Here is a 24,500-nt window from a genome sequence, read left to right as displayed (position 1 = left end):
TCTACAGGGGTGGATGCCGGAAGAGAGGAGACGGGGCCGATCCGCCGCTCTCCGACTCTGCAGGATTTTGAGCCGGCCCATTTGCTCCACAGTATTAATTTCTAGTCGACCCTGTAAAATCGGAGGACCCAGGGCAGGCAGACCAAGAGGAACTACACTTCCCAGCAGGTTGTGGGTGCTGGGCGCCGGGCGGTGTTTCCGGCGCGTGTGCAGTCGCTGGCGCCCGGTGTGCAGGCAAACTCATGGATCCCGGCGGCCGGTGGCGAAACCTGCCCAGTGGGCCCAGCCTAAAGCACTTGACCGACCCCTCTTACGGGATCCCGCGGGAACAGCAAAAGCCAGCGTTGCAGGAGCTGACGCGGGCGCATGTCGAGTCTTTCAACTACGCTGTGCGCGAAGGGCTCAGCCACGCGGTGCAGGTGAGCTTGGCGTCCTCCCAGGCGCTCCTCAATTCTGGGTTCTCTGGCGCCGCTAGCCCCTGCTACAGGCGGATGGAGCAAAGGGACCTGGCGGCGGATGGGGTGCGGGTTGTGTGAGGCGCTGGAGAAGGAAGAGGGAGAGGTGAGTGAGGCTGGGGGCCTGGAAGAGGGAGCGGGAGATCCAGGAGACGGGGGAGTGGGGCACAGGCCCAGCGCCGGGCTATGTCGAAGAAGGGGCCAGTGAGGCATTAAAGCGAGATTCAGTGGGAAACCTTTGGCCCTCCTTAAGAGACTGGTAACATTATTAGGTAACATTTACTCCAAACTAAAGTGATTGGTCTAGAGGGTGATGGTAGCAGGCTTCAGGTGAAAATAATGGGGTAGGGTCTCATTTAGTAAGCATCCTGATGTCTCCGGGCACTTGACTCTGACAGTGAGGGAGAAGCAGACCTGTGTAAGAGACAGTTCTTGCTTGCGATCTTGTTTTGGGTGGAGGTAGTGGAGCTGTGATGGAGAAGGAAATGGCAACCCACTCCAGTATTCTTGCCTGGAGAATCCCAGGGACGGAGGAGCCTGGTGGGCTGCCGTCTATGGGATCGCGCAGAGTCGGACACGACTGAAGCGACTTAGCAGCAGCAGCACCAGGTGGAGCTGTGAAAGCAGGGGGGCACAGAGGAGGGAGGTGCAGCTAACCCAGGGCAGGACCTCATGAATCCAGAAGAGTGTGTTCCCTCCAGGGGAAGTGCAAGAGCAGAGGTCAGGGGTCTCCACCCTATGCTTTTGTTGGATAGGACTTGTTCTGCAGGAGGGGTGGAGAGAATGTTGAAAGTTGAGCCAGTCTCTGATGCTTGAACTCTCTTCTGCAAATAATGGGGGAACCATCGAGGCTTCTTCGAAGATTAATCCTGCTGCTTCACCCATTTGCAAAAGATGAGATATTTTTGTCTGATGGGCAATAATTTCTATCATGCCTGGACTCATTGTATCATGTCTATGAGAAAAATTGTAAATCTGCATATAAGTTAATTGACCCTGGGATTTATTAAAACAATGAAAAAGAGTCCAGCGTTGAGATGATCAAGGAACGTTTGCGCTAAAATGGGTTCTCTGGTAGCTATATGGTAAAGAATCTGCCTGCAATGCAGGAGACCCAGGTTCAATCCCTGGGACAGGAAGATCCCCTGGAGGAGGGAATGGCAACCCACTCCAGTATTCTTGAGGAAGAGCTTGATGGGACTACAATCCATGGGGTCGCAAAGAGTTGGACACTGCTTAGCAACTGAATAACAACATACGCGCACAGAGGGTACAAAGTAAAAATGTGGAGCAGAGATAAGTTAGGAGTTTGGGATTAACATATACACACTACTGAAGTCAGGTACTTGGTTCAGAGGACAGCTTTGTCCCGTAAACAGCTGTATCCCTAGAACCTATTATAGAATCCAACAGTCAGTAGACCAAAAAAATCTGCTTAATGCTGTTTTAGGTACTTAGGATATGAGTAGACCAGATGTCGTGTTAGCTCTTTTTAGATGTGTTGCATTGGCATGATAGCCATCAGTGCTTGTAGAACGCTTGAGATTTGAAAGAGTCTTAGAGAGAGTGCCTTAAAAGTGCAAGTGGTTGACTGTCTCAACTGTATTTCAGGCCGTCCCTCCCTTTGAATTTGCTTTCAAAGATGAGCGGATCTGTCTCACCATTGTGGATGCCGTCATCAGCCCTCCAGCCGTTCCCAAAGGGAGCATCTGCAAAGAGCTCAATGTTTATCCAGCAGAGTGCCGAGGCCGGAGGAGCACCTACCGGGGAAAGCTGACAGTGAGTATGAGTGACAGCATGCAACTCACACACTGTACATTTTTTTGAATAAGCTCAGTGCCTAATACGGTTTATACCAGAGTTTGGCTTTCTCAGTGCTGTCATCTGAGCGATCCCATCTTTTAAACCTAAAGCATAGAATCATTTAGTTTATGGTCCTCTGCCTTAATCTTTTAAAATACTCATCTATTATTTTTTTATATACATTTTTTTTTCAGTATTCTATTGTGCTTTATCACAGGATATCGAATATAGTTCCCTGTGCTATGGAGTAGGACCTTGTTGTTTATCCATTCTAAATGTAATAGTTTGCATCTACCAACCCCAAAGTCCCAGTCCATCCCTCTGTCTCCCTCCCCTAGAATACTCATTTATTCCTACAGATCTAGATAGTCCCCCCTTTTTTCTTTTTTTTTTTAACTTTTCTCTCTCATTTTCACTTAGGCCGATATCAGCTGGTCAGTGAATGGAATCTCAAAAGGAGTCATTAAGCAGTTTCTGGGCTACGTTCCCATCATGGTGAAATCCAAGCTTTGCAACTTATACAACCTTCCTCCAAAAGCCCTCATTGAGCACCATGAGGAAGCAGAGGTACCTGCAGGGGAAGCCGTGCCCTGAAAGACCCAGTGACAGTAGAAAGGGCCAGAACTGGGAGTGCGAGAACAGAAAGCTTGTCAGGGAGTTCAGTTTTCTTTCTCTGCTTTAATTTCTAGATAACAGGGGCCTTGATGTCTTATCTGTGCTCTGTGTAGGCTTCATAAGGAGTCTCAGATGAGACAGTGTATGAAAAAGAACACTCTAGGGGCTTCCCTGGTGGTCCAGTGGTTAAGACTTCATGCTTCCACTGCAAGGGGTGCAGATTCAATCCCTGGTGGGAGAAGTAAGTCCCACATGCTGTGTGGCATCAGCAGAAAAAGGAAAAAGAGGAGGAGCAAATGGCAACCCACTCCAGTATTCTTGCCTGGGAAATCCCATGGCCAGGGGAGCCTGGCTGGCTACAATCCATGGGGTCACAGAGTTGGACATGTCTTAACGTTTAAACAACAACAAGATAGATTTGTCAGTTTCTGTTATGTGAGTACTATAAGAAGCTAAATACTTAAAAGCATTATTTGTGATTAAAAAAAAAAAAAAACTCTCCAGTTAGAGAATATTACTATTTGTGGGGGATAATTGGTAGGTTTTTCCTTAATTTTCTGAATGATACATATTTAGAGATGTATTTGAATTTTTACAGCTCTCTCAACATTTTAACCCACAAAATGTGTCTAATATGTCTGCTTTACCTACGGTCGAACTCTGTGGATGTATTAAATGCTTCATATACCCTCCCTTCAGCATTTCCTTCAGCTCTGTTAGGTGGCTTGGGTTGAAGTAATCAAGATGTGCAGACTCTGCCTACAACAGGGAGACTGTATGTGGTGGGAAGAGGCCTTTGGTGGCAGATCTGGGTTTGACAGCCAGCTGTTCAACTTTCCCCTTGTGCATCTTTGCAAAGTTTAATCTCCCTGAGGCTCAGTTTTCTCTTTTGAAAATGGCATGTAGTTGTCCCACTTGTGCTGACATAGAGCACCCAGCATGATATACCTGCTGTGTGTGTGTGTGTGTGTGCACACGCGCGCAGGCTCAGTTGTGTCTGACTCTTGCAACCGTATGAACTGTAGCCCACCAGGCTCCTCTGTCCATGGGATTTTCCAGGCAAAAATACTGGAGCCGGTTGCCATTTCCTCCTCTAGGGGATATTCCCAACCCAGGGATCAAACCCACGTCGTCTTGTGTCTCCTGCATTGGCAGGTGGTTTCTTTACCACTGAGCCACCAGGGAAGCCCATGCTGGGTTCACGAGAAACCATACTTGTGTGGAAGCAAAACCATTACTGTTTTCAACTTTAGACTTGAGTAAATTGTTTTTGGTTTTTAATGTCATTGAAAAGTGCAGTCATTTTAGGGATAAGAATGTGGCAGGTTATGTCCAACTTGTCTGGTCAAAGGAAGTACCATGATTTCCTTCCATACATTTCTCCCAAGTCTCTACAGCCTTTTTAATGTGCTTGAGAAGATTTAATTAAGTCAGCAGTTTCCCAGGGACCCGCAGGTCCTCTTGCTTAAGGGCACTTCTTGTGCACATCTGGTTAGGAATGAGGGTGATACTGGCCCTTAGTCAGTATCATGTTTGCAGGTACTTATGTGTCTTTGTTTAAAAATTTTTAATTCATCTCTTTGGCAGGAAATGGGAGGCTATTTTATCATCAATGGCATTGAAAAAGTCATCCGAATGTTGATTATGCCTCGCAGAAATTTCCCCATTGCAATGGTAAGACCAAAGTGGAAAAGCAGAGGGCCTGGCTACACTCAGTATGGTAAGTTGCAGGGATGTTTGGAATGTTCTTTCAGAAATATTTAAGCTGTTTTATTAAAAGTAGATGTATGCACGTAGAGTCTGATATTTTTCTCTCATATATATAATTTTTGGTTTGTTTTTCTGTTAAGCAATTCTGTGCTATAAATTCATAGTGGAACACCTAGTTTCTACTGTGTTCAATTTTTTTTTCAAACTGAATGAACTTTTTTTTTTTTAAGAAATAATTTTATTTATTTATTATTGTTCTGGGTCTTCGTTGCTGCACAGGCTTTTCTCTAGTTGCAGCGAGTGGGGGATACTCTCTAGTTGCAGTGCATGGGGTTCTTGTTTCAGTGACTCTGCATGGGCTCTTAGGGTGCGTGGCTTCAATAGTTACTGCATGTGGGCTCAATAGCTGTGGCTCATGGGCTTAGTTACTCTATGGCATGTGGGATCTTTCCAGATCTCAGGGGTCAAACCCATCTCCTCCATTGGCAGGTGGATTCTTCACCACCATCAGGGAAGCCCCTGAACATGGGTTTTTATGTTATTGCTTATGATACTGAAGGCTGGCTGACTTGGCCAGAGGTGGGTCTGGGCCTCTGAATTCTTCCAGTTCAGGGGGCACGGCATTCGCCTTGTCTCTGACTGATAGCAACCTGACCTCTGTTTGATCACTGTCCATGACAGGGCCTGGCTGCTCAAGATAGCATTTTGCAGTCTGGAATCCTATAGTTAAACAGTTCATTCTTACAATTGAGCTAAAAATCTGTCTCTAATTATACCCATGGATACTGCTTAATGGTAGTGTTGCTGAGTTTCTGATTATTTGCTCTGTTTGTTTCAATAGGAGTTTCAATGCACTGTGTGAGAGAGGAACATTCCGCTGTCAATATGAACCTTCACTACTTGGAAAATGGCACGGTTATGTTGAACTTTATTTACCGGAAAGAACTGTTTTTCCTTCCTTTGGGATTTGCACTTAAGGTGTGACTTACTGAATATACTTCTTTTGTTAGGAAGCGAATCGTTGGAAGTGCAAAATGGATAGGTCGTCCTCATCAGCGTTCATGCTATGCTAATATCCACTGCTCCATAACAAGTTACCTCAAAATGCAGTGGTTAAAACATGACTAAATATTTCTCTCTCTATTTTTGTGGTCAGAAATATGGAAGTAGCTCCTGATGTGGGCAATTCTGGCCAGGGTCTTAGGAGGTTGCCATGAGATGTCAGTGGGGGCTGCTGTTGTGTAGAAGGGTTGCCCAGGGCTGGCGAATCCCCTTCTGAGGTCGACTGAGCTTGGCTGCCAAGTCAGTGCAGGCTCTTGGCAGGAGGTCTCAGTTCCTCTTCACAGGCCTTTCCACAGGTTTCTTGAGGCACCTGTCTTCCCCAGAGAGTTCACCAGGAGAATGAGGCTGCAGCTGCAGTGCCCGTCACAACCCAGCCTTGAGAGTCACACTTCAGCTTCTCTGCCATACTCCCTTGGTCACACAGGCCAGCCCTGTTCAAGGCAGAGGAGACCAAGATTGTGGGTACCAAGTGGGAAGGGTCATTGGGACATCTTGGTGTCTCCCATACAAGTGTGACCCTTATTTTGAAGAGCTTGCTTAGATTCAGCAGTAGTAGAGGCCTGATTTTTCTTGGGTTTTAAAAAGAAGTAGGAGAGAACTATTACTAAATGATGGTTAACAATTTTGAAAAAAAAATTCTGGTAAACATCAGATTATAGATAAAAAAAAAAACCTGTTTTTTGCATATATATGGAATTTTAAAAGATGGTAATGATGACCCTATATGTGAGACAACAAAAGAGACACAGATATAAAAAACAGACTTTTGGATTCTCTGGGAGACGACGAGGGTAGGATGATTTGAGACAATAGCATTGAAATATGAATATTACCATATATGAAATAGATGACCAGTCCAAGTTTGATGTGTGAAACAAGGCACTCAGAGCCAGTGCACTGGGACAACCCAGAGGGTTGGGATGGGGAGGGAGGTAGGAGGGGGGTTTGGAATGGGGGGACACATGTACACCCGTGACTGATTCATGTCAATGTATGGCAAAAACCACCACAATATTGTAAATTAATTAACCTCCAATTAAAATTAATTAATTAAATAATCTTTTTTTCTTTCTTTCTTTTCTAGGCACTCGTCAGCTTTTCCGATTATCAGATTTTTCAGGAGCTCATCAAAGGAAAGGAGGATGACTCTTTCTTTAGGAACTCGGTTTCTCAGATGTTAAGGATCGTAATGGAAGAGGGATGTTCCACACAAAAACAGGTCCTTAACTATCTGGGGGAGCGCTTCAGAGTGAAACTCAGCCTTCCTGACTGGTACCCGAACGAACAAGCTGCAGAGTTTCTGTTCAAGTACGTGAAACTGTTTCTTAGGGTTGGGCAGTGTCTGTGGTTACCAGTAAGGATATACATGGGGCTGGTGAGTCATCTGGAAATCAGAATAGCCCTGGGGGTGGGATTCTGGTGTAGGGAGATAGGGGCTAACTTTGTTCCTGCAGCCATCCTCACCTTTCTCTTCCTGCTAGCTTCCTATTTTATATTGTACTTTTAAGGTTTTATGTTGAAATAACTTCAGACTTCCAACTCACCAGTTTATTAACATCTTTCTTACTTTCTCTGCATATACATTGTTTTTCTTTCTGCATTATCTGAAAGCTGCAGGTATCATGTCCCTTTATTTCCCTAAGGCTGGGACTCTGTCTTCTGTATCCACTGTGTAATTGTTAAGGGAGCCCTGCTGTAGTCCTCCACTGAGCAATCTGTAGCCACAAGCCACATTCAGGGCCATTTCAACTGAGAAAACGAGTTGTTTTTTTTTTTAATTGATTTAAATTTAAATATCCACTTATGGCCTGTCCCTACAGTCCTAGATTTTGTGAGTCTGTTCTGTTCTTTTGCTAATGTTGCCAGCAAAAGTGAAAAGCAGTTTTTGGAAAATGACTGAAGACGTCTAGGGTAAATGTGGATTGGGGACCTTGGTTAGCAGGACATGGGATAGTATCAGTAGCTGGATTGTTTTAAGCTTTCTCTTTTGGCAGCCAGTGTATCTGTATCCACCTGAAATCCAACACTGAGAAGTTCTATATGCTTTGTCTCATGACCCGGAAGCTCTTTGCTTTAGCCAAAGGAGAGTGCATGGAGGAGAATCCTGACAGTTTAATGAACCAAGAGGTTCTAACTCCTGGTCAGCTCTTCCTCATGTTTTTGAAGGTAGGTGCAGGCTGTTTCACCCTGGAGCATCGTTACCTCTTGTGGGATGGTGTGGCCATATTCAGCAGTATTGTTTCTTGCATGCTTATAATTTCTAGTTTGAGCATTTTTTTTGTAGGTTTGTGTTTTTTTTTTCCCTTCTATTTTTTGTTTGTTTAGCAGTAAGGGACTTAATCAGAGGCATTAGCTTATGGCAGGTTCAGGACTTTAGTATCTTCATAGACGCTAAATAAAAACTGTCAAATCTTGGTCATAACATTAATGATGAAGTGTAAATGGCCAATATACTCACTTATAGTCAGTCCCCATTATTTACAGATTCTGTACTATTAAATTCAACTACTCATTAACATTTATTTTTAACTCAGCAATATCAGTACTTGCGGCACACTCCTGGTCATTTGCAGACATGTACAGAGTGCTGAAAAGTTATTCTTCTGAGGCACAAGGCCCAGCTCAGTTCTGATGAGCAGTAAACGAGTGTCTCCTCAATGCCGTGTTTTTCACATTTTTCTGCTTTTTCTTGGTGATTTTGCTGTTTAAAATGACCCCCATGCTCAGTGCTGAAGTTCCTTTCCGTGGTCCTAGCTCAAGAAGGCTGCATTGTGCCTGCCTTATAGAGGAAACACTTAACGTTAGACACATTTTGTGCAGGCGTTGAGTTATGATGCTGTTTGCTCTGAGCTCAGTGGTAAAGAATCAACAGTGTAAACTAAGTGTTCACAAACACAGAAAACAAGGTCATGTGTTGATCAGTTGACAAAGATGTCAGTAAATAAAAACTCACTGACATCTGACCCTGCATTTCCTCTGGGAGCAGGGGTTTTGTGCAGTGTTCACACAGATGTTGTAGGACATGATTATTGTAAATAATGAGAACTCTGTGTGTCTGTGTGTGTCTAGGGAGAGAATGTTATAATAATTTTATAAGAAAGTTGATTGGATGGCATTTTATATTTTTAATATTATCCCTAAAAAGAATTTAAGATGGAGAAGGAAATGGCAACCCACTCTAGTGTTCTTGCCTGGAGAATCCCAGGGATGGGGGAGCCTGGTGGGCTGCCATCTCTGGGATCGCACAGAATCAGACACAACTGAAGTGACTTAGCAGCAGCAGCAGCAGCAGGCATAACAAGCCCTCAATCAAAGTTAGGTATTTCTCTCCATAGCTTTTCCATGGGATGAGGAAAGCTTTCCTAGGAGCATTCTGAACAGACTTGCCCACATTCCTCATTGGCCAGACCTGGGTGTGCCTTCTCCTGACCAATCACCAGCAAAGGAAATGCAGTTATGTTAATTATCATGTCAATTCTCCAGCTGAGGTTTCCCTGAGGATGGTGGGGAAAGATACCTGCACAAAATCAAATTCTGAGAGGGAGGAGTAGTGGGAAAAAGTGCAGAGGAAGAGAACTGCAGAAACTCCCTCAATAGCTTGCTAACTGCAGACAGGTGAGGGTGGCTATCCTAGATTGCCCAGCCATCAGTTGACCCTCCAGCTGACTGAAAATGCAGAGTTCAGTTAGGTTGACCCAGACCAGAAAATTTCCCCAACTGACCCACAGGATCAGGGGCTAAATAAAATGATGATTGTTTAAAAAAAAAAAAAAGAATTTAAGAGATAACATAATGACAGGAAAGATGGAGAGGACTGAAGTAAAAATCTCCAAATTCATTATCAATAATTAGGGCTTCCCAGGTGATGCAGTGGTAAAGAATGCGCCTGCCAATGCAGGAGGTACACGAGACAGAGGTTCAATCTCTGGGTAGGGAAGATCCCCTGGAGAAGGAAGTGGCAACCCACTCTAGTATTCTTGCCTGGAAAATTCCATAGACTGAGTAAATATGAAATTTGTGGTTAATTAAAACACCTAAAAATTAAACTGTTTTTCTTACTTCAGGAAAAATTGGAAGCTTGGTTAGTGTCTATTAAAATAGCTATAGACAAGAAGTCTCAGAAGACCAATGTGTCCTTAAACAGTGAAAATTTGATGAAGATTTTTAGTCTGGGAATAGACCTTACAAAACCATTTGAATACCTTCTTGCTACTGGAAATCTACGTTCTAAAACAGGTGAAATTAAATAAATGGGCTTCTTTTTGTTACAATTTTCAGATTATTTGCTTAATGTCAGTTTGCATATTGCTATGAGAGATGTTTTTTTGTTTTGTTTTGGTTTGGTTTTTTGGCCACACCACATGACACATCAGTTCTTAGTTCCCTGACCAGGTGTCAAACCTGTGCCCTCTGCAGTGGAAGCTTGGAGTCTTAACCCCTGGACTGCCAGGGAAGTCCCGGGAGAGGTTCTTTTTAAAAGTGAGCTGCTCACTCATTAAAGACCGATTTCAGGTTGTGAATTTTGACAGGTGTATATTGGGCTGAAGGGCTTTAGACAGGTTGTCTGTATAGTTTAAATCTGATTTTAATGAACAAATGCATTTCCCATACCTCCTTCTAGAAAACCGGAAACTGCTTAGATTTCTGAGGATAGGTTAACTAGGTGGTAGTCTGAGAGGGTTTTTAGACATACCCATCCCTAAACCAGTCATATCAGAACACCTGGAAAAAGTTTACTAAGTGGTTATTGAAGGGCCAGAAGTCTTTTTTTTTTTTAAAGGAGATGGTACTGATGCAAATTCCTTAAGGGCTAACAAGTGCTTGTGTGTTATACAACTCTCTCTCGGGTGAATCCCGTTTAATTATTTGCTGTTTTGTAACTCACTTATGTTTCTCCATAGAGATCATGTGGAAGAGATGGGGAAACAATTAAGGCTAATAGTTTGTGAAATCTGGGGATTTTTACTGTATTTTTTTCCTTTGTAAACTCTTCCCCTCCCCACAGCTGAATAAACTTTGTGATAACCCACTCTGTGATCGCTAGTGTGGGCTTCCCAGGTGGCTCAGTGATGAAGAACCTGCCTGCTGATGCCTGAGTCGGGAAGATCCCCTGACAAAGAAATGGCAACCCACTCCAGTATTCTTACCTGGGAAATCCTATGGACAGAGGAGCTTGGCAGGCTACTGTCCACAGGGTCCCAAAGAGTTAGGCACAATTTAGCAACTGAGCATGCATGATCTCAAATGTGTTCTGAGGTTTTATTATCTTTTCAGAGCCTCAAATAAAAAGAGGCTTTTTCTTTTTTTTTTTCAGTTTATTCTATTTTTCAATGATGTCTGTTTTATTAAGGTCTTGGCTTCCTGCAAGATTCTGGACTTTGTGTCGTGGCTGACAAGCTGAACTTCATACGCTATCTCTCCCATTTCCGCTGTGTGCACAGAGGGGCTGATTTTGCTAAAATGCGGACCACCACTGTGCGCAGGCTGCTGCCGGAGTCCTGGGGCTTCCTTTGTCCCGTGCACACCCCTGACGGGGAGCCCTGTGGACTGATGAACCACTTAACCGCCATCTGTGAGGTCGTCACACAGTCTGTGTACACAGCATCTATTCCGGCTCTACTCTGCAACTTGGGTAGGTGGTTCGCAGCAGTCTGTCTTGTTTGCTTGTGTGGGTTTTACAGGTGCAAAGCTATTCAGTTGTGCTCTGGGGTTTGAGCAGAGAATTCATATAAGGGTGATGGTGTCACACTGTGGATAACCTGTGCCATTTTGTAAAGCACCTTTACAGAGGTTGTTGACAGCTCATGGATGAGTGTTCTTACTTAGCTAGAGTAGATTCTTGTTATTTGCAGTACTTCTCTAAGTCACCACTGGCACTGAATTAGCAGACACTGAGTCATTGGTCCTAGGGAAGAAAAGGTTAGGTTCCTGCATACCTCTCGTGACAGCATTTTCATCGGCTGCTGGGTCCATGGCCTTGCTTTATGCATGCTTCTGTTTAAAGATGCCTTATTTAATATATATTGTTGATTCATTAATACTGAGCTTTCAGCTAACTACACTGTAACTATAAGCTCATCAGAGCCCTGTGCTTAGGGGCCAGCACCTTGGCACTGTGCTTGAAGGCCATTTTAAACAGCAAAAGCACATACAGCACTGAACAGTGCAGAAAGGACCCTTATTTGCAGTATGAGCTGAAACTGCATCCCCTTGTGTGACCTCAGCCGGAAACATGCTTCTGGTGACTCAAAATTTTCACTAGATGTCCTCAAATGATGCGAGAGGAGCCACTAGTATTGATGCTGGGGTTAACATTTTAGCAAGTTGGCAAATTTGTAATGTGTGAATAATGAGCAAATGTAATTAGATTTTGGAGGGGGAAAATATGTTTACCTGGCTCAGAAACAAAAATATAAAAGGTATACAAAAAAAAAGCCTCCTTTATACCCCTGTCCACCTGCTACTCTGCTCAAAGCCAGAGACCCTAGACCTGGGGGTCCTTGCTGAAAGACTTAAATGTTTCCTCAAGCCATATAAAAACATTCTGGTCTAGAGACAAGGTGACTAGATGTCTGGAAAGGTAAAGCCGTTGTTGAGTCTGGAGGGAAATTTAAATGTTGGGAAAGCATCCTGATGAGATCATTCCATTTGTTCATTTCACCAGGGGTCACTCCAGTTGACGGAACTCCACATCGGCCGTACAGTGAGTGCTACCCTGTCCTGCTGGACGGTGTCATGATTGGCTGGGCCGATAAAGAGATTGCCCCTGGCATTGCCGATTCTCTCCGACATTTTAAGGTGATCTTGAGTCTCTGTGAATTGTTTTGTCCCTCCATCTTAGGTTTTCATGTCTTTTCTAATTGTTGAGGTAGCCCTAGGGTATTATTGAGTGTGAAGGGGTTGGAGGTCAGAAGCTAATTCTGGAATTGTCCATATGGTCCTTCTGGTGGCAGCATCTTGCCTTACACTGACCTCATTGGTTAGGGTCAGTGACAGGTATTTGAGCTACATGCTTTTTTTTTTTTTTTTGGTTTGTTTCATTGAGGCCCTAGTCTACTATTTTAACACATTTTTAACTTTTTTTTTTCCCTTTGTAAATACTAATGGCAGATAGGGGATCTCAAAATATGGCCTTATATTTCAAGTAATACTGAAGCTAATCAAGATAGCAGTCATAACTGGTTGCCTTCTGTTTCTTGAAATACTTTTTTAAAAAGTCAAATAGAATAACATTCTTTGAATAACTAAACTTTAGAATTCTCTCTGGGAAAGAGTCTTTGTTGCTTAGATAATGGCCAGGAGTTTGGCAGTAGGATGAATTTGTAGTTTATGCTCTGTCCTGTTTAGTTGGGTTTTTTGTTTGTTTTTCAGCTTTTTCATTGCTTTACTTTGATAGTTTTACACTGAAAGCATGTTTGAGCAGCATAGAGAGCTCTCATATGCCCATTACCGAGATATACCAGTTGTTATGTTTTCCCCCACGTGCTTTCTCATTTGTATGCTCTATAAATACTGTGTACATTTTACTTCCAAACCATTTGAAGACAGTGTACAGACATGTCCCCTTATCCATGAAGATTTCAGTGTATATTTTCTAAGAACAAGGATTTTCTCTTTATTAACCACAGTGCACTTAAAAAATCTCAGGTGGGTGAAGTCTATAGCTGATATTCAGATTTTTTTGTCTGGGACCCAGTCCAGAATCCCATGTTACGTGTGGTTGGTGTGTTTCTTCAGTCTGCCTTAATCTGGGACAGTTCCTCAGCCTTTAATGTCTCACTTTTTTGTTTTTAAAGAGTATAGACCAAATTGTGTACATTGTCTCTTGATATATGTAGCTTTCTTATGATGAGACTCAGAATATCATTTCAGGAGGAACTTAATGTAGGCTGGTCTCCTGGCTGCTGACGTTAACTGTGATCACTTTAAGATTGTGTTCTTTAGTCCCCACACACAATTCTTTTGCTTGTATACTTCACCTATGGAGAAAAAAGTTGTGAGATTTTCTCCTTAGACATATTAAAAGTATTATATTCATTCCCTGACAAAGATCAGTCTTTATTAATAAAGATGAATAACAAATCTTCCATTCCTGGAATAAATCCCACTTGGTTATTATTTTAATACCTAATAAATACGGATACTTTCTCAATTTTATTGAAGATTTTTTAAAAATCGACAGTCACAAATTTCTGCTTGATAAAAAGCATTAGAAAGTTTTCCTTGGTGTTCAGTGCTCTGGAGCAGTCTGCGCAGCAGTGAGTCCTCTAGTCTTAGGTCTTCTAGAATTCACCTGTGAGGCCGTCCGGCTCTAGTGCTGTCTTTGGGGCAGCTCCTTGATACCTTTATGTCTAATACAGAAGTTGGTCTTGAAGCTTTTTACCTCTGCTGAGGTCTGTTCTGGTCACCAGCATTTTATCCATTTCATCTTGGTTTCAGGGATATGCAAAGCAGCCTCATGGTTTTAAAATTTTGTTTCCATGCTCTTCCCCCCTTTGCCTTTTTTTACTCAGTATATTCATACCCTTGGTTTCCCCACAAGGAAAAAGAATACCCATCCCTTTCTCAATTACATCAAAAGAACTAAAAATGTTTTATTAGTTTGAACCTTTTTCTGTTCTCTGCTTCTTTAATTTCAGATTTTATCTTTGATTTCTTATACTTTGTTGTTTTACCTTTTGGGCTAAGAATTAATTCATTTATTTTTATTCTTTCATTTTACTAATAATATATTTAACTGTAAATCTGTAAGTTCTACTTATATATTATATATTCAAGTATTATATATACTTAAATATATGTTATACTTATTGCCATAAGTTCTACCATACAGATTTCATTTTTTTTTTTTCACATTTCTGTAATTTTAGTATCTCTCCTTTCACCCAAGTGTTCATAGATTTTTTTGTTTGTTTTTTTAATTGCCAAGTGGAAGGGCTTTTTCATTGAATCTATTTTAAAATAACACCAGTAATCTTATATTTTAGACATCAGCCAACAGAATTGCATATACTGTGTTTACCCACACATTCTTGGTTTACCTTTTGCTCAGTCTCAGTTGTTACTAGTTTGCCTCATAGTGAGATTGAGTCCCCAAGAAAGTAGGGCTTTTGCCAGCTCTCAGTTTGGGGTGAATAGCCACCTGTGGGGGGCTGAGGCTGGCAGGGTACTAGATGTGTTACCTGCGAAACTTTCAAGGTGTTGCTTTTCATGTTAGATCTCCTCCTCCATACCCACCTCCTAGGTGGCAGAGGGATAGACGTCACTTATTCTTCACGGAACTCTCTTTTTATTGAAAACAGGTGTTGAGAGAAAAAAGAATTCCTCCCTGGATGGAGGTGGCCCTGATCCCCATGACAGGAAAACCAAGTCTGTACCCAGGATTGTACCTTTTTACCACTCCTTGTCGACTGGTGCGGCCTGTGCAGAACTTGGAACTAGGCAAAGAAGAACTGATTGGAACTATGGAACAGGTACATAGACCCCTGTGATGATATAATATACAGCTTTCAGAGACTCAGTTAACTGTTAAAGTGTTACAGTTATCATGACAGTCAGGCATTTGAAAGAAAGTCACAACTTATTTTCTGCCTCCTCTGTGATCAGCATGAAGCAGTTTTCATGCTTATCAAACCTGAGAGGGTTGGTGTTTACCTTAGCTGCCTTTCCCATCCCACTCAGCTCCCCAAGTTTCTTTGCACCCAGCTCTGCCTTGGGTGGTGAGACTGGAACATTCTGCTAAAATCACTCACAATCTTTGCTTACATCTCTGTAGTTGCAAAACTCTAGGCTTTGTGCTACTGATAAAAATTTTTCCTCCTTCCTATCCCCCTTCATAGTTGGACCAGGGTAGATCTAGAATGAAATGTTTAAGACGTGCTATTTCTTACTGTGCATCCCTGCAGTGTTCATGATACTGGGTGGGTGGGAAGGTTTTCTTAAACTCTGATCAATAGTAAGAGCTAATATGTGTTAGCAGTCACAGTTACATTGTGCCTTGAACTTCCTGGTCCTTCCTCTTTCCAGATCTTCATGAATGTTGCCATCTTCGAGGATGAGGTTCTGGCTGGGGTCACCACGCACCAGGAGCTCTTCCCTCACAGCCTGCTGAGTGTGATCGCCAACTTCATCCCTTTCTCAGATCACAACCAGAGTCCGAGAAATATGTACCAGTGCCAAATGGGTAAGACAGAGCATAGAGTGGTGGTGGTCACAAAAGAAAACGGACTGCAATTTTTAACTCTGAGATAACTTCAAACTCAAGAGAAAAGCTAAAAGTTATAAGAATAGTACAAAGAACTTCCATAGACCCTTTACCTAGATTTTGCCTCATTTGCAGTTTCCTCTTGGAAAGTGAGCTGCTCCTTTACCCCCTGAACATCCTGCTATGTATTTCCTAACAACAGGGCGGTCTACTTACATAATCAAGGACAATTACTAAAATCGGGAAATTTAAGAATACATTATTTTATAGCATAATAAAGTTTGTGGAAGTTTTTCCCTGGGTAGCACCTAGTCCAAGACCATATGTTGTATTCAGTTCTCTTGTCTCTTTAGTTCTTTAAGTTAGATCTTTAGCCTTAAATGTGTGTCTTACCTTATTTTTAAGAAAAAGATAAATTTATTTTGTAGAATGTCCATCAGCTTGGTTTTGCCTAAGGTCCTGTGATTAGATTTGTTAACAGTACAAGCCATGTGGTCACCCGTCATTATCATCTCTAGTGCTTTCTTTCATTCGTGCCTGGTGATTCAAGTTTTCATGGAGGGTCATTTCAGCCTGAAATTTTCAGCCTGAACAGCTTCTCTTTAACATTTTTTTATAACTAGCTGCAGGTTGCTGGCTGCAAATTCTCTTAGTTTTCATTTATCTGAGGATGTCTTTATTTCATCTTCACTTGCAGAAACTGGATATATAATTCTGATTTGACAGGACTTTCGGGTTCCCCCCTCCCTGAGCACTTAAAAGATGTTGTTATGCTCTGTTTTTGATCTTTGTCATTTCTAATTAGAAGTCAGTGGTTATGTGTATTATTGTTTGCTTGATTATAGTGTTATTTATTTTTCTTCTGTCCTTAAGATTTTCCCATTATGTTTGGTATGTAAGCTGATTGACTGTGATATGCCTAAATATGTTGCTGTTTGTATTTATCTTGCTTGGATATTCCTAAACCTGTTATTTTGCTGATATTCCTAAACCTGTTTTAAAAAATTAAGTCAAATCTATAAGATATTCTGTCATTATTTCTAGAAATAATGAGACTATTCTGTCTCATGTCCTGAGATGTCTGTTATGCATCATATATGTTAAGCCTTTTAACACGTTATTGACCGGAGGACTTTTGCAGAAACTAAGGCTTGTGGCCGATGATTTGTTATGTAAGTTAATGTTGAAATGTCTCTGGTAAATAACATTTGGGTAACAAAAGACATACTAATACATCTCCAGTCAATAAGTTGTTAATATTGTCCCATAAGCCATTGAATTTTCTGTTCTCTTTTTTTTTCTTTCTTTCTCCTTCAGATTGGGACATTTTATTGATCTGTCATATTCACTGACTTTTCTGTCATTACTGAATTTTTATTTCAGATACTTAATTTTTTAGCCTAGAGCTTCCATTTGTTTCATTTTTATAGTTCCTGTTTTATCTGAGATTCTGATCTCCATTCATGGTGGACGTATTTTCCATTACATTTTGAGCACAGTTGTAACAGGTATTTTAAAGTCATTACCTCCCAATTCCAACATTTGGATCGTCTCAGGATCAGTCTCCACTGATTGCATCTTTCTTGAGTCTAGGTCACATTTTCCTGTTTCTCTGTATGTCTAGTAATACTGGATTGTATTGTAGATGGAAAACATGTGGTAAAGACTGGAATTTCATGGTGGTCCAATGGTTAGGACCCAGTGCCTTCACTTCTGGGGCCCAGGTTCAATCCCTAGTTGAAGAGCTAAGACCCTGCAAGCTGTGTAGTCAAAAAAAAAAAAAAAAAATGGATTCTATTCTGTTCCTCTGGCGAGGGCTGGTTTTCAGATTTCTGGAAGCAAGCTTCCAGTGGTTGATATGTGCTCTTTAGCCTTAGCTGGACTGCTTATGTCTGTCCCACCGTGCATAGTTCTAGAGTCCACCAAAGATTTGGACTGCTGTTCTGACTGGGCCATCAGACAAAACATAAAAAACAAAACATCCAAAACTGAGAAAACTGGAAATTCATTCAGCGCAGTTCCTTTTGTCCAAGTGTTAATCCCTCTCTAGTTTGTAACTTCCTGTGGTTACATTCCAGTGCTTTCAGCTAGTATGTGTATGTATGTAATTGGCTTTTGTTTTTCTTCTGGATCTTTTACTTATACATGTTGAGAGTGATATTGTAGGAGTGGCCCTCTCTTACTGGAAGCTGCAAATCTCCCTTTCTGTTTTTTAAAAGTTCCCCTATGTATATATTTATCTATTTTAGTTTTTAAAATCATTTTGTTTTGAATTGATTCTCTGTACTGTAGGGAAGTACAAAAAAGAAACTTATCTATCCTGTACCTGACTACCCAGAGTTAACAAATACTGACATTTTGTTCTGTATGTGTGTGTGGGTAGGTGGATGTCTGTGTAAGAAAGTAGTCTAGGGACTTCCCTGATGGCCCCGTGGCTAAAGCGGCATGCTCCTAGTGCTGGGGGCCCAGGTTTGATCCCTGGTCAGGGAACTAGATCCCACATGCAGCAACAAAGATCAAAGATCCTGCGTGCCTCAACTAAGACCCAGTGCAGCCAAATAAATAAAATTAAAAAAAAAAAAAAGAAAGTAGTCTAATTAGACAATAGTTACTATCACTCCTCTCCCACCAGTAATAGTAATATCCCGTAGTTTTGTATGTATCCTTTAAATCCTCTTTTTATGCTTTTTTTACATTACACATTTCCATAAACTAGGTCTAGAACTATTCGGATTGTGTGGCAAATCTACACAAATATATCCTAGTAAATGTCATTCCCTACTTTTTCTCACACAGCATTGTTTTCATGGTTGGGTCATGTTCATACACATTTGTCTACTTCGTTTTCACACCAGGTATTAGTCTGTAGTAAATGTAACCAGCATGACTTACTCATTTATTCATCCCCTTATGATGAATATTTGGTTTCCAATTTTATATGTTATCTTTGACATCAAGAGGGAAAAAAACAAAATGTTAATTTTTTTTTCCCTTTGTAGGTAAGCAGACCATGGGCTTTCCACTTCTCACTTTTCAAGATCGATCAGATAATAAACTGTATCGTCTTCAGACTCCACAGAGCCCTTTAGTAAGACCGTACATGTATGATTATTATGACATGGATAACTACCCAATTGGGACAAATGCCATTGTTGCTGTTATCTCTTACACTGGCTACGACATGGAAGATGCCATGGTAAGTGCTGCTAAGAGGTGTACTTCCACCCTTTCTCATTTTTAACTTTTCTGTTTACCATCAGATCACTGAAGGAGTATTTCTTATGTGCCCGAGTACCTAATATTTGATGCATGAATGTTCTATTAATTAATTCCTGGTCTAAGTTAAAAGTGACAAGGGGACTTCCCTGGCAGTTCATTGGTTAAGACTCCGTCCTCCCAGTGTTGGGGGCACAGGTTCCGTCCCTGGTTGGGGACCTAAGATCCTATATGCTGCTCAGCAAGGCCTCCCACCCTGCAAAAAAGTGTCAAACTTTGAGGGATATCACTAGATATTTCATATGCATATAGCCTGCATATTTGAGTGCACAGTACAAGTAGATGTCAAATGAATGTAAAGTAATATTAGAAATATCTGCTTTTTATATTTATGCATGATTGGGTTCTCAGCCATCTATATGTGTCTGGATTTTAATAGTTAGCATAGGTGATTTGGGAGATGTGGAGTTTTAAAATCAAATGCCAGTTATCCTAAACCAGTTATAATGCTAACCAGCTTTATTTTGAAAACCCTTATTTGGCCTCAATCTGTTAAATTAATGATCCTCTGACTTCACAGATTGTGAATAAGGCCTCTTGGGAACGAGGCTTTGCCCATGGGAGTGTCTACAAGTCTGAATTCATAGATCTGTCTGAAAGAATTAAACAAGGAGATGATAGTCTGGTCTTTGGAGTCAAACCTGGAGACCCACGGGTTCTGCAGAAGTTGGACGATGATGGATTGCCATTTATTGGAGCACAACTGAAGTATGGAGATCCATATTACAGCTACCTAAACCTCAACACCGGGGAAGGCTTTGTGATGTACTATAAGTAAGTTTGCATACCCGGAGCTATTTCTTGTGGGCTATTTCTCAGTGAAATCTCTGGAAGTCAGTGAATGTTATTTTTCAACAGGAGAATTTTTGGAGTAATACTAGGGGTAGCTTAGTCATTAACTGAATGGACATTTCTTATATGAGATGAAGTTCTGTGGTCTGTTGTACTGTTTTGTTTTCCTACTTTTCTTGTCAGTCTGTTAAATCTGATGAGTTATCTGGGATTTATTTTACAACTGTTATTATTCAGACTTGATCATCTCTCTCAGACATGTTAATAATGTGTCTTAGCTAAAAAGTGGAATTCATTATCCCTGTTACTAAAACTGGATTTTTTAGGTCTTAGCTGCCTTTCTTGCTACTGTTCTTCCAATCACAGTTCTGTAGTGAATGTAATCAATACCCCTGTCCATAAGTATTTTTAGGGATACCAGCTCTATTTGTAGTGAAGAATAGAGATAAGAATAATTTTTGCAAATATCCATTATGAAACACTAAATATTAATATATCAATAAAAGTATCTCTAGACATTTATTTATTAAACAACAAAAATTTATTTTTTCACAGTTTGGAGGGTCAGAGTCCTAGATCAAGGTGAAGGCAGGTTTGGTTTCCCGAGGCCTCTTGGCTTGCAGGTGGCCACCTTCTCCTTGTCGCACATGGTATTTTTTCCTGTGCACGTGTGCCTCTCTTGTCTCTCCTTGTATCCAAATTTCCTCTTCTTATGGTGATGCCAGTTATTAGATTGCATTCAGGAGGGACCGGCCTAATGGTCTCGTTATTAACTTCTATTACCTTTTTAAAGCTCCGATGTCCAAATACAGTCACATTCTAAGGCACCCTCTATTCATTTTAACAAATATTTGACATTCTATCCTGTTTACTTTTTCCTAGGAGTAAAGAAAACTGTATTGTGGATAACATTAAAGTGTGCAGTAATGATACCGGCAATGGCAAGTTCAAGTGTGTGTGCATCACGATGCGAGTGCCCCGGAACCCAACAATTGGAGATAAGTTCGCCAGTCGTCACGGGCAGAAGGGCATCTTGAGCAGGCTGTGGCCAGTGGAGGACATGCCATTCACCGAGAGCGGGATGGTCCCTGACATTCTGTTCAACCCCCATGGTTTTCCATCCCGCATGACCATAGGCATGCTGATCGAGAGCATGGCCGGCAAGTCTGCAGCTCTGCACGGGCTCTGCCACGACGCGACCCCCTTCATCTTCTCAGAGGAGAACTCAGCCCTGGAATACTTTGGCGAGATGCTGAAGGCCGCTGGCTACAACTACTATGGCACTGAGAGGTTGTACAGTGGAATTAGTGGGCTGGAGCTAGAAGCAGACATCTTCATAGGCGTGGTGTACTACCAGCGTTTACGCCACATGGTCTCCGACAAATTCCAAGTGAGGACCACAGGAGCCCGAGACAAAGTCACTAACCAGCCTATAGGGGGGAGAAACGTCCAGGGTGGAATCCGTTTTGGGGAGATGGAGCGGGATGCCCTTTTAGCTCACGGTACATCTTTTCTCCTCCATGACCGCCTCTTCAACTGCTCGGATCGGTCAGTGGCCCACGTGTGTGTGAAGTGTGGCAGTCTGCTTTCCCCTCTGTTGGAGAAGCCGCCCCCATCGTGGTCTGCCTTGCGCAACAGGAAGTACAACTGTGCCCTCTGTAACCGCAGTGACACCATTGACACCATCTCCTTGCCTTATGTCTTTCGGTATTTTGTAGCTGAACTGGCAGCTATGAACATCAAAGTGAAGCTGGACATCGTTTAACCTGATGCAGGTCTTTTGGGTCAAGACTGCTATCAGATTAAAACAAGATGTTGTTCTGGTGAGGCTATTAATAGTTATTACTCTGGAGTGTTTCATGGTTGTCAGAGCTCTCAACCAAGACCTGGCAACTCAGAAGGCAGACTTTCTCAGTTGCTCTAGTATAACTATTGAAGGTGACTTTCAGTATATTTGTTCTTTAAAATTCATACATTGACAAATAGAAGGATATTCAGGGAAAAGTCTGTCTAACCCCAGGTTCTCTGCATCCTGCTTTCAGCAGGCAGTGACTGTCAAACATTTATCTGTCCATGTGGAGCAGAGCAGTTCAAAATAAACACAGTGTAAGCGTATATGTAATTTTATATTTTCTTACATTAAAAAATAAAAGGTAGAAATTTTAAACAGCTTTATTGAAGTGTATGTTTACACAAAAAGTGCACATATTTAATGTATATAATTAGGTGGGTTTGAACATATGCATATACCTGTGAATGATCACCACAGTCATGGTAATAAACATCACCTCCAAGTTTCCTTGTGTCCCTTTGGGTTGTTTTTTGGTGTTTTTATGGTAAGAACACTGAACTTGACATCTATGCTATGGACTATGGATAGAACACAAATTAATATATCACTCCATAAAAAGTTATTCAAAAGATTGATATGTGTCTCCAGAAACTGGGTCTTTGTATAACAAAAAAACAATGTCTTTATTGAAAGTGAAAGTTGCTCAGTCATGTCTGACTCTTTGTGACCCCATGGACTATACAGTCCATGGAATTCTCCAGGCCATAATACTGGAATGGGTAATCTTTCCCTTCCCCAGGGAATCTTCCCAACCCAGGTCTCCAGCATTGCAGGCGGATTCTTTACCAACTGAGTTATCAGGGAAGCCAATCTTTACTGAAGAAGTGATAAAATTGAATCTGTATATAACATGTCTATAAGTGAATGGTTGCTAAAACACATAAAAAGATATAACTCAGAATTGAATTTTATACTTACGTGACTATAACAAAAATGTATCTAAAAGAGCTATATTCAACATGGAATGATATATATTAATATCTATGAATGGACAGTTTGTATAAAACAATTTACTCAGGAAATATCTGAATACAAGAATGATTGGTATCATTGAGAATAAACTACTGTAGAGTGGGAACAACTATACACACCCAACTCAGCTATATGCTACGTATCTATAATAGGAAAATAGAATATAGAAGAAAATATTTCAACATAAGAAATTTCTATATACATAATTGAATATATCTTTTATATCTCCATGAATGAAGAGTTTGTGAATCTAAATGAGTGTATCTACTAAAAGGAAGGATTTATATACAAAAGTGAGCAATAGAAAATATGTATAAATGGCATATTGGTAGAAAACAAAAAAGGTGTCAGGAATTCCCTAGTGGTTCATGTGTTAGGACCCTGTGCTTTCACTGCAAGAAGCCTGGCTTCAATCCCTGGTCATGGAACTAAGGTCCCACAAAAAGTGCAGCCAAAAAGAAGGGGGGAAAAAAAGCTGTCTACTGAAAGGAAACATCTATATAACACATACTATGAATCTGGAATAAAATGTGGCTAAAATGGAAATGAATATATCTACTCAAGAGTATAGCTGAATGATTGCTTACTTATCTCTGAATTGAATGTTGGTGTAATGACGAGTGTATCTAATCAGAATGAGTGACGTGTTTGTATCCATGAATGAAGTGTTTGCGAACACAAGTGATGTATATGGAGTATTAGAATACAAGTAACTGTCCCTGTTAATAGGATTTAGAAACAAGACTGAAAGGTTTCTTCCCTATGAATGGGTTGCTGGGTGTCTATGGAAACAAGCTGCCATGTTGAATGATGTTTTATGTCTCTATGAATGGAGTGTTGGTGAACCCAAATGAATATATCTACTCAGATAAGAAGGTATATACAAGGTCTATGTGTGTGTGAGAAACTCATGTGTAAATATATAATATATATATATATATATATATATATAAATACATAATCTCAATTAATGAACAAGCAAAAAATTACTTAGGAGAAGGAAATGGCAACCCACTCCATGTTCTTGCCTGGAGAATCCCAGGGACGGGGGAGCCTGGTGGGCTGCCGTCTATGGGGTCGCACAGAGTTGGACACAACTGAAGTGACTTAGCAGCAGTAACTGTATGTTTGTGTAAAATGGCATGACCATGTTGAATGTATAAGTTTGTTAATTAAATTTTCTTCTAATAAAAATTTATTATGAAAAAATTACTTAAAGGAAAAATACATTCAAAAGATTTAATTATATGTTATGCAATTTGCAGAAAAATATCTTCAGTGAGAGGATAGGGCTAAACTTAAAACTGAGTAAGTAACTTATATCCATGAATGGAGTGGTAAATAATGAAAGAATTTGAGTATCTCAAAGAAGTAAATACCCAATTGAATGGCAGATTTTGGTTCCTGGTGATACCCATCCCTGGGTGCTGCTAGAAGCCAGACCTCCGGATCTAGTCCACTTGGAGACAAATCCACGGGATAGGTTCAGCCTTCAATCCATCGGGCGGTCAAAATACTTTCACCTAAGTTCCTAATGAGAAGCCACTTTTTATTCCATCTGTCTTGTGATACAAAAGGCTGTATCACAGGGCAGCGCCACAGCCCCACTTGTCTGGGCAACTGGAGGACATCCAGCCTTAGACTTCTCACCCTCACCCAGATTTGTTAGGGGTCCTGCATCACTCTTTTTATCAAGCTGTGCAGCATGTGGATTTTAGTTCCCCGACCTGGGATGGGATCCATGCCCCCTGCATTGGGA

At 41.3% G+C, this 24,500-nt stretch overlaps 1 protein-coding gene across 1 annotated transcript; it reads left to right on the top strand.

The window, feature by feature from the left end:
- Positions 1-177: 177 nt before the first annotated feature.
- POLR1B (RNA polymerase I subunit B) lies at positions 178-22,222 on the top strand. The gene is made up of 15 exons (XM_005889980.2): positions 178-419; positions 2,067-2,234; positions 2,679-2,825; positions 4,461-4,593; positions 5,425-5,561; positions 6,730-6,953; positions 7,640-7,811; positions 9,710-9,881; positions 10,996-11,277; positions 12,310-12,443; positions 14,948-15,118; positions 15,672-15,828; positions 18,849-19,045; positions 19,646-19,899; positions 20,800-22,222. Exons 1-15 carry the CDS (start codon positions 243-245, stop codon positions 21,680-21,682), a joined length of 3,408 nt encoding a protein of 1,135 aa, XP_005890042.2. The 5' UTR covers positions 178-242; the 3' UTR covers positions 21,683-22,222.
- The last annotated feature ends 2,278 nt before the right edge of the window (positions 22,223-24,500 follow it).

This window comes from Bos mutus, chromosome 11, assembly GCF_027580195.1.
Source record: "Bos mutus isolate GX-2022 chromosome 11, NWIPB_WYAK_1.1, whole genome shotgun sequence".
NCBI classification, from domain to species: Eukaryota; Metazoa; Chordata; class Mammalia; order Artiodactyla; family Bovidae; genus Bos; species Bos mutus.
The sequence above is the reverse complement of the archived record's forward strand: the minus strand, read 5'-3'. Positions and strand labels throughout refer to the sequence as shown.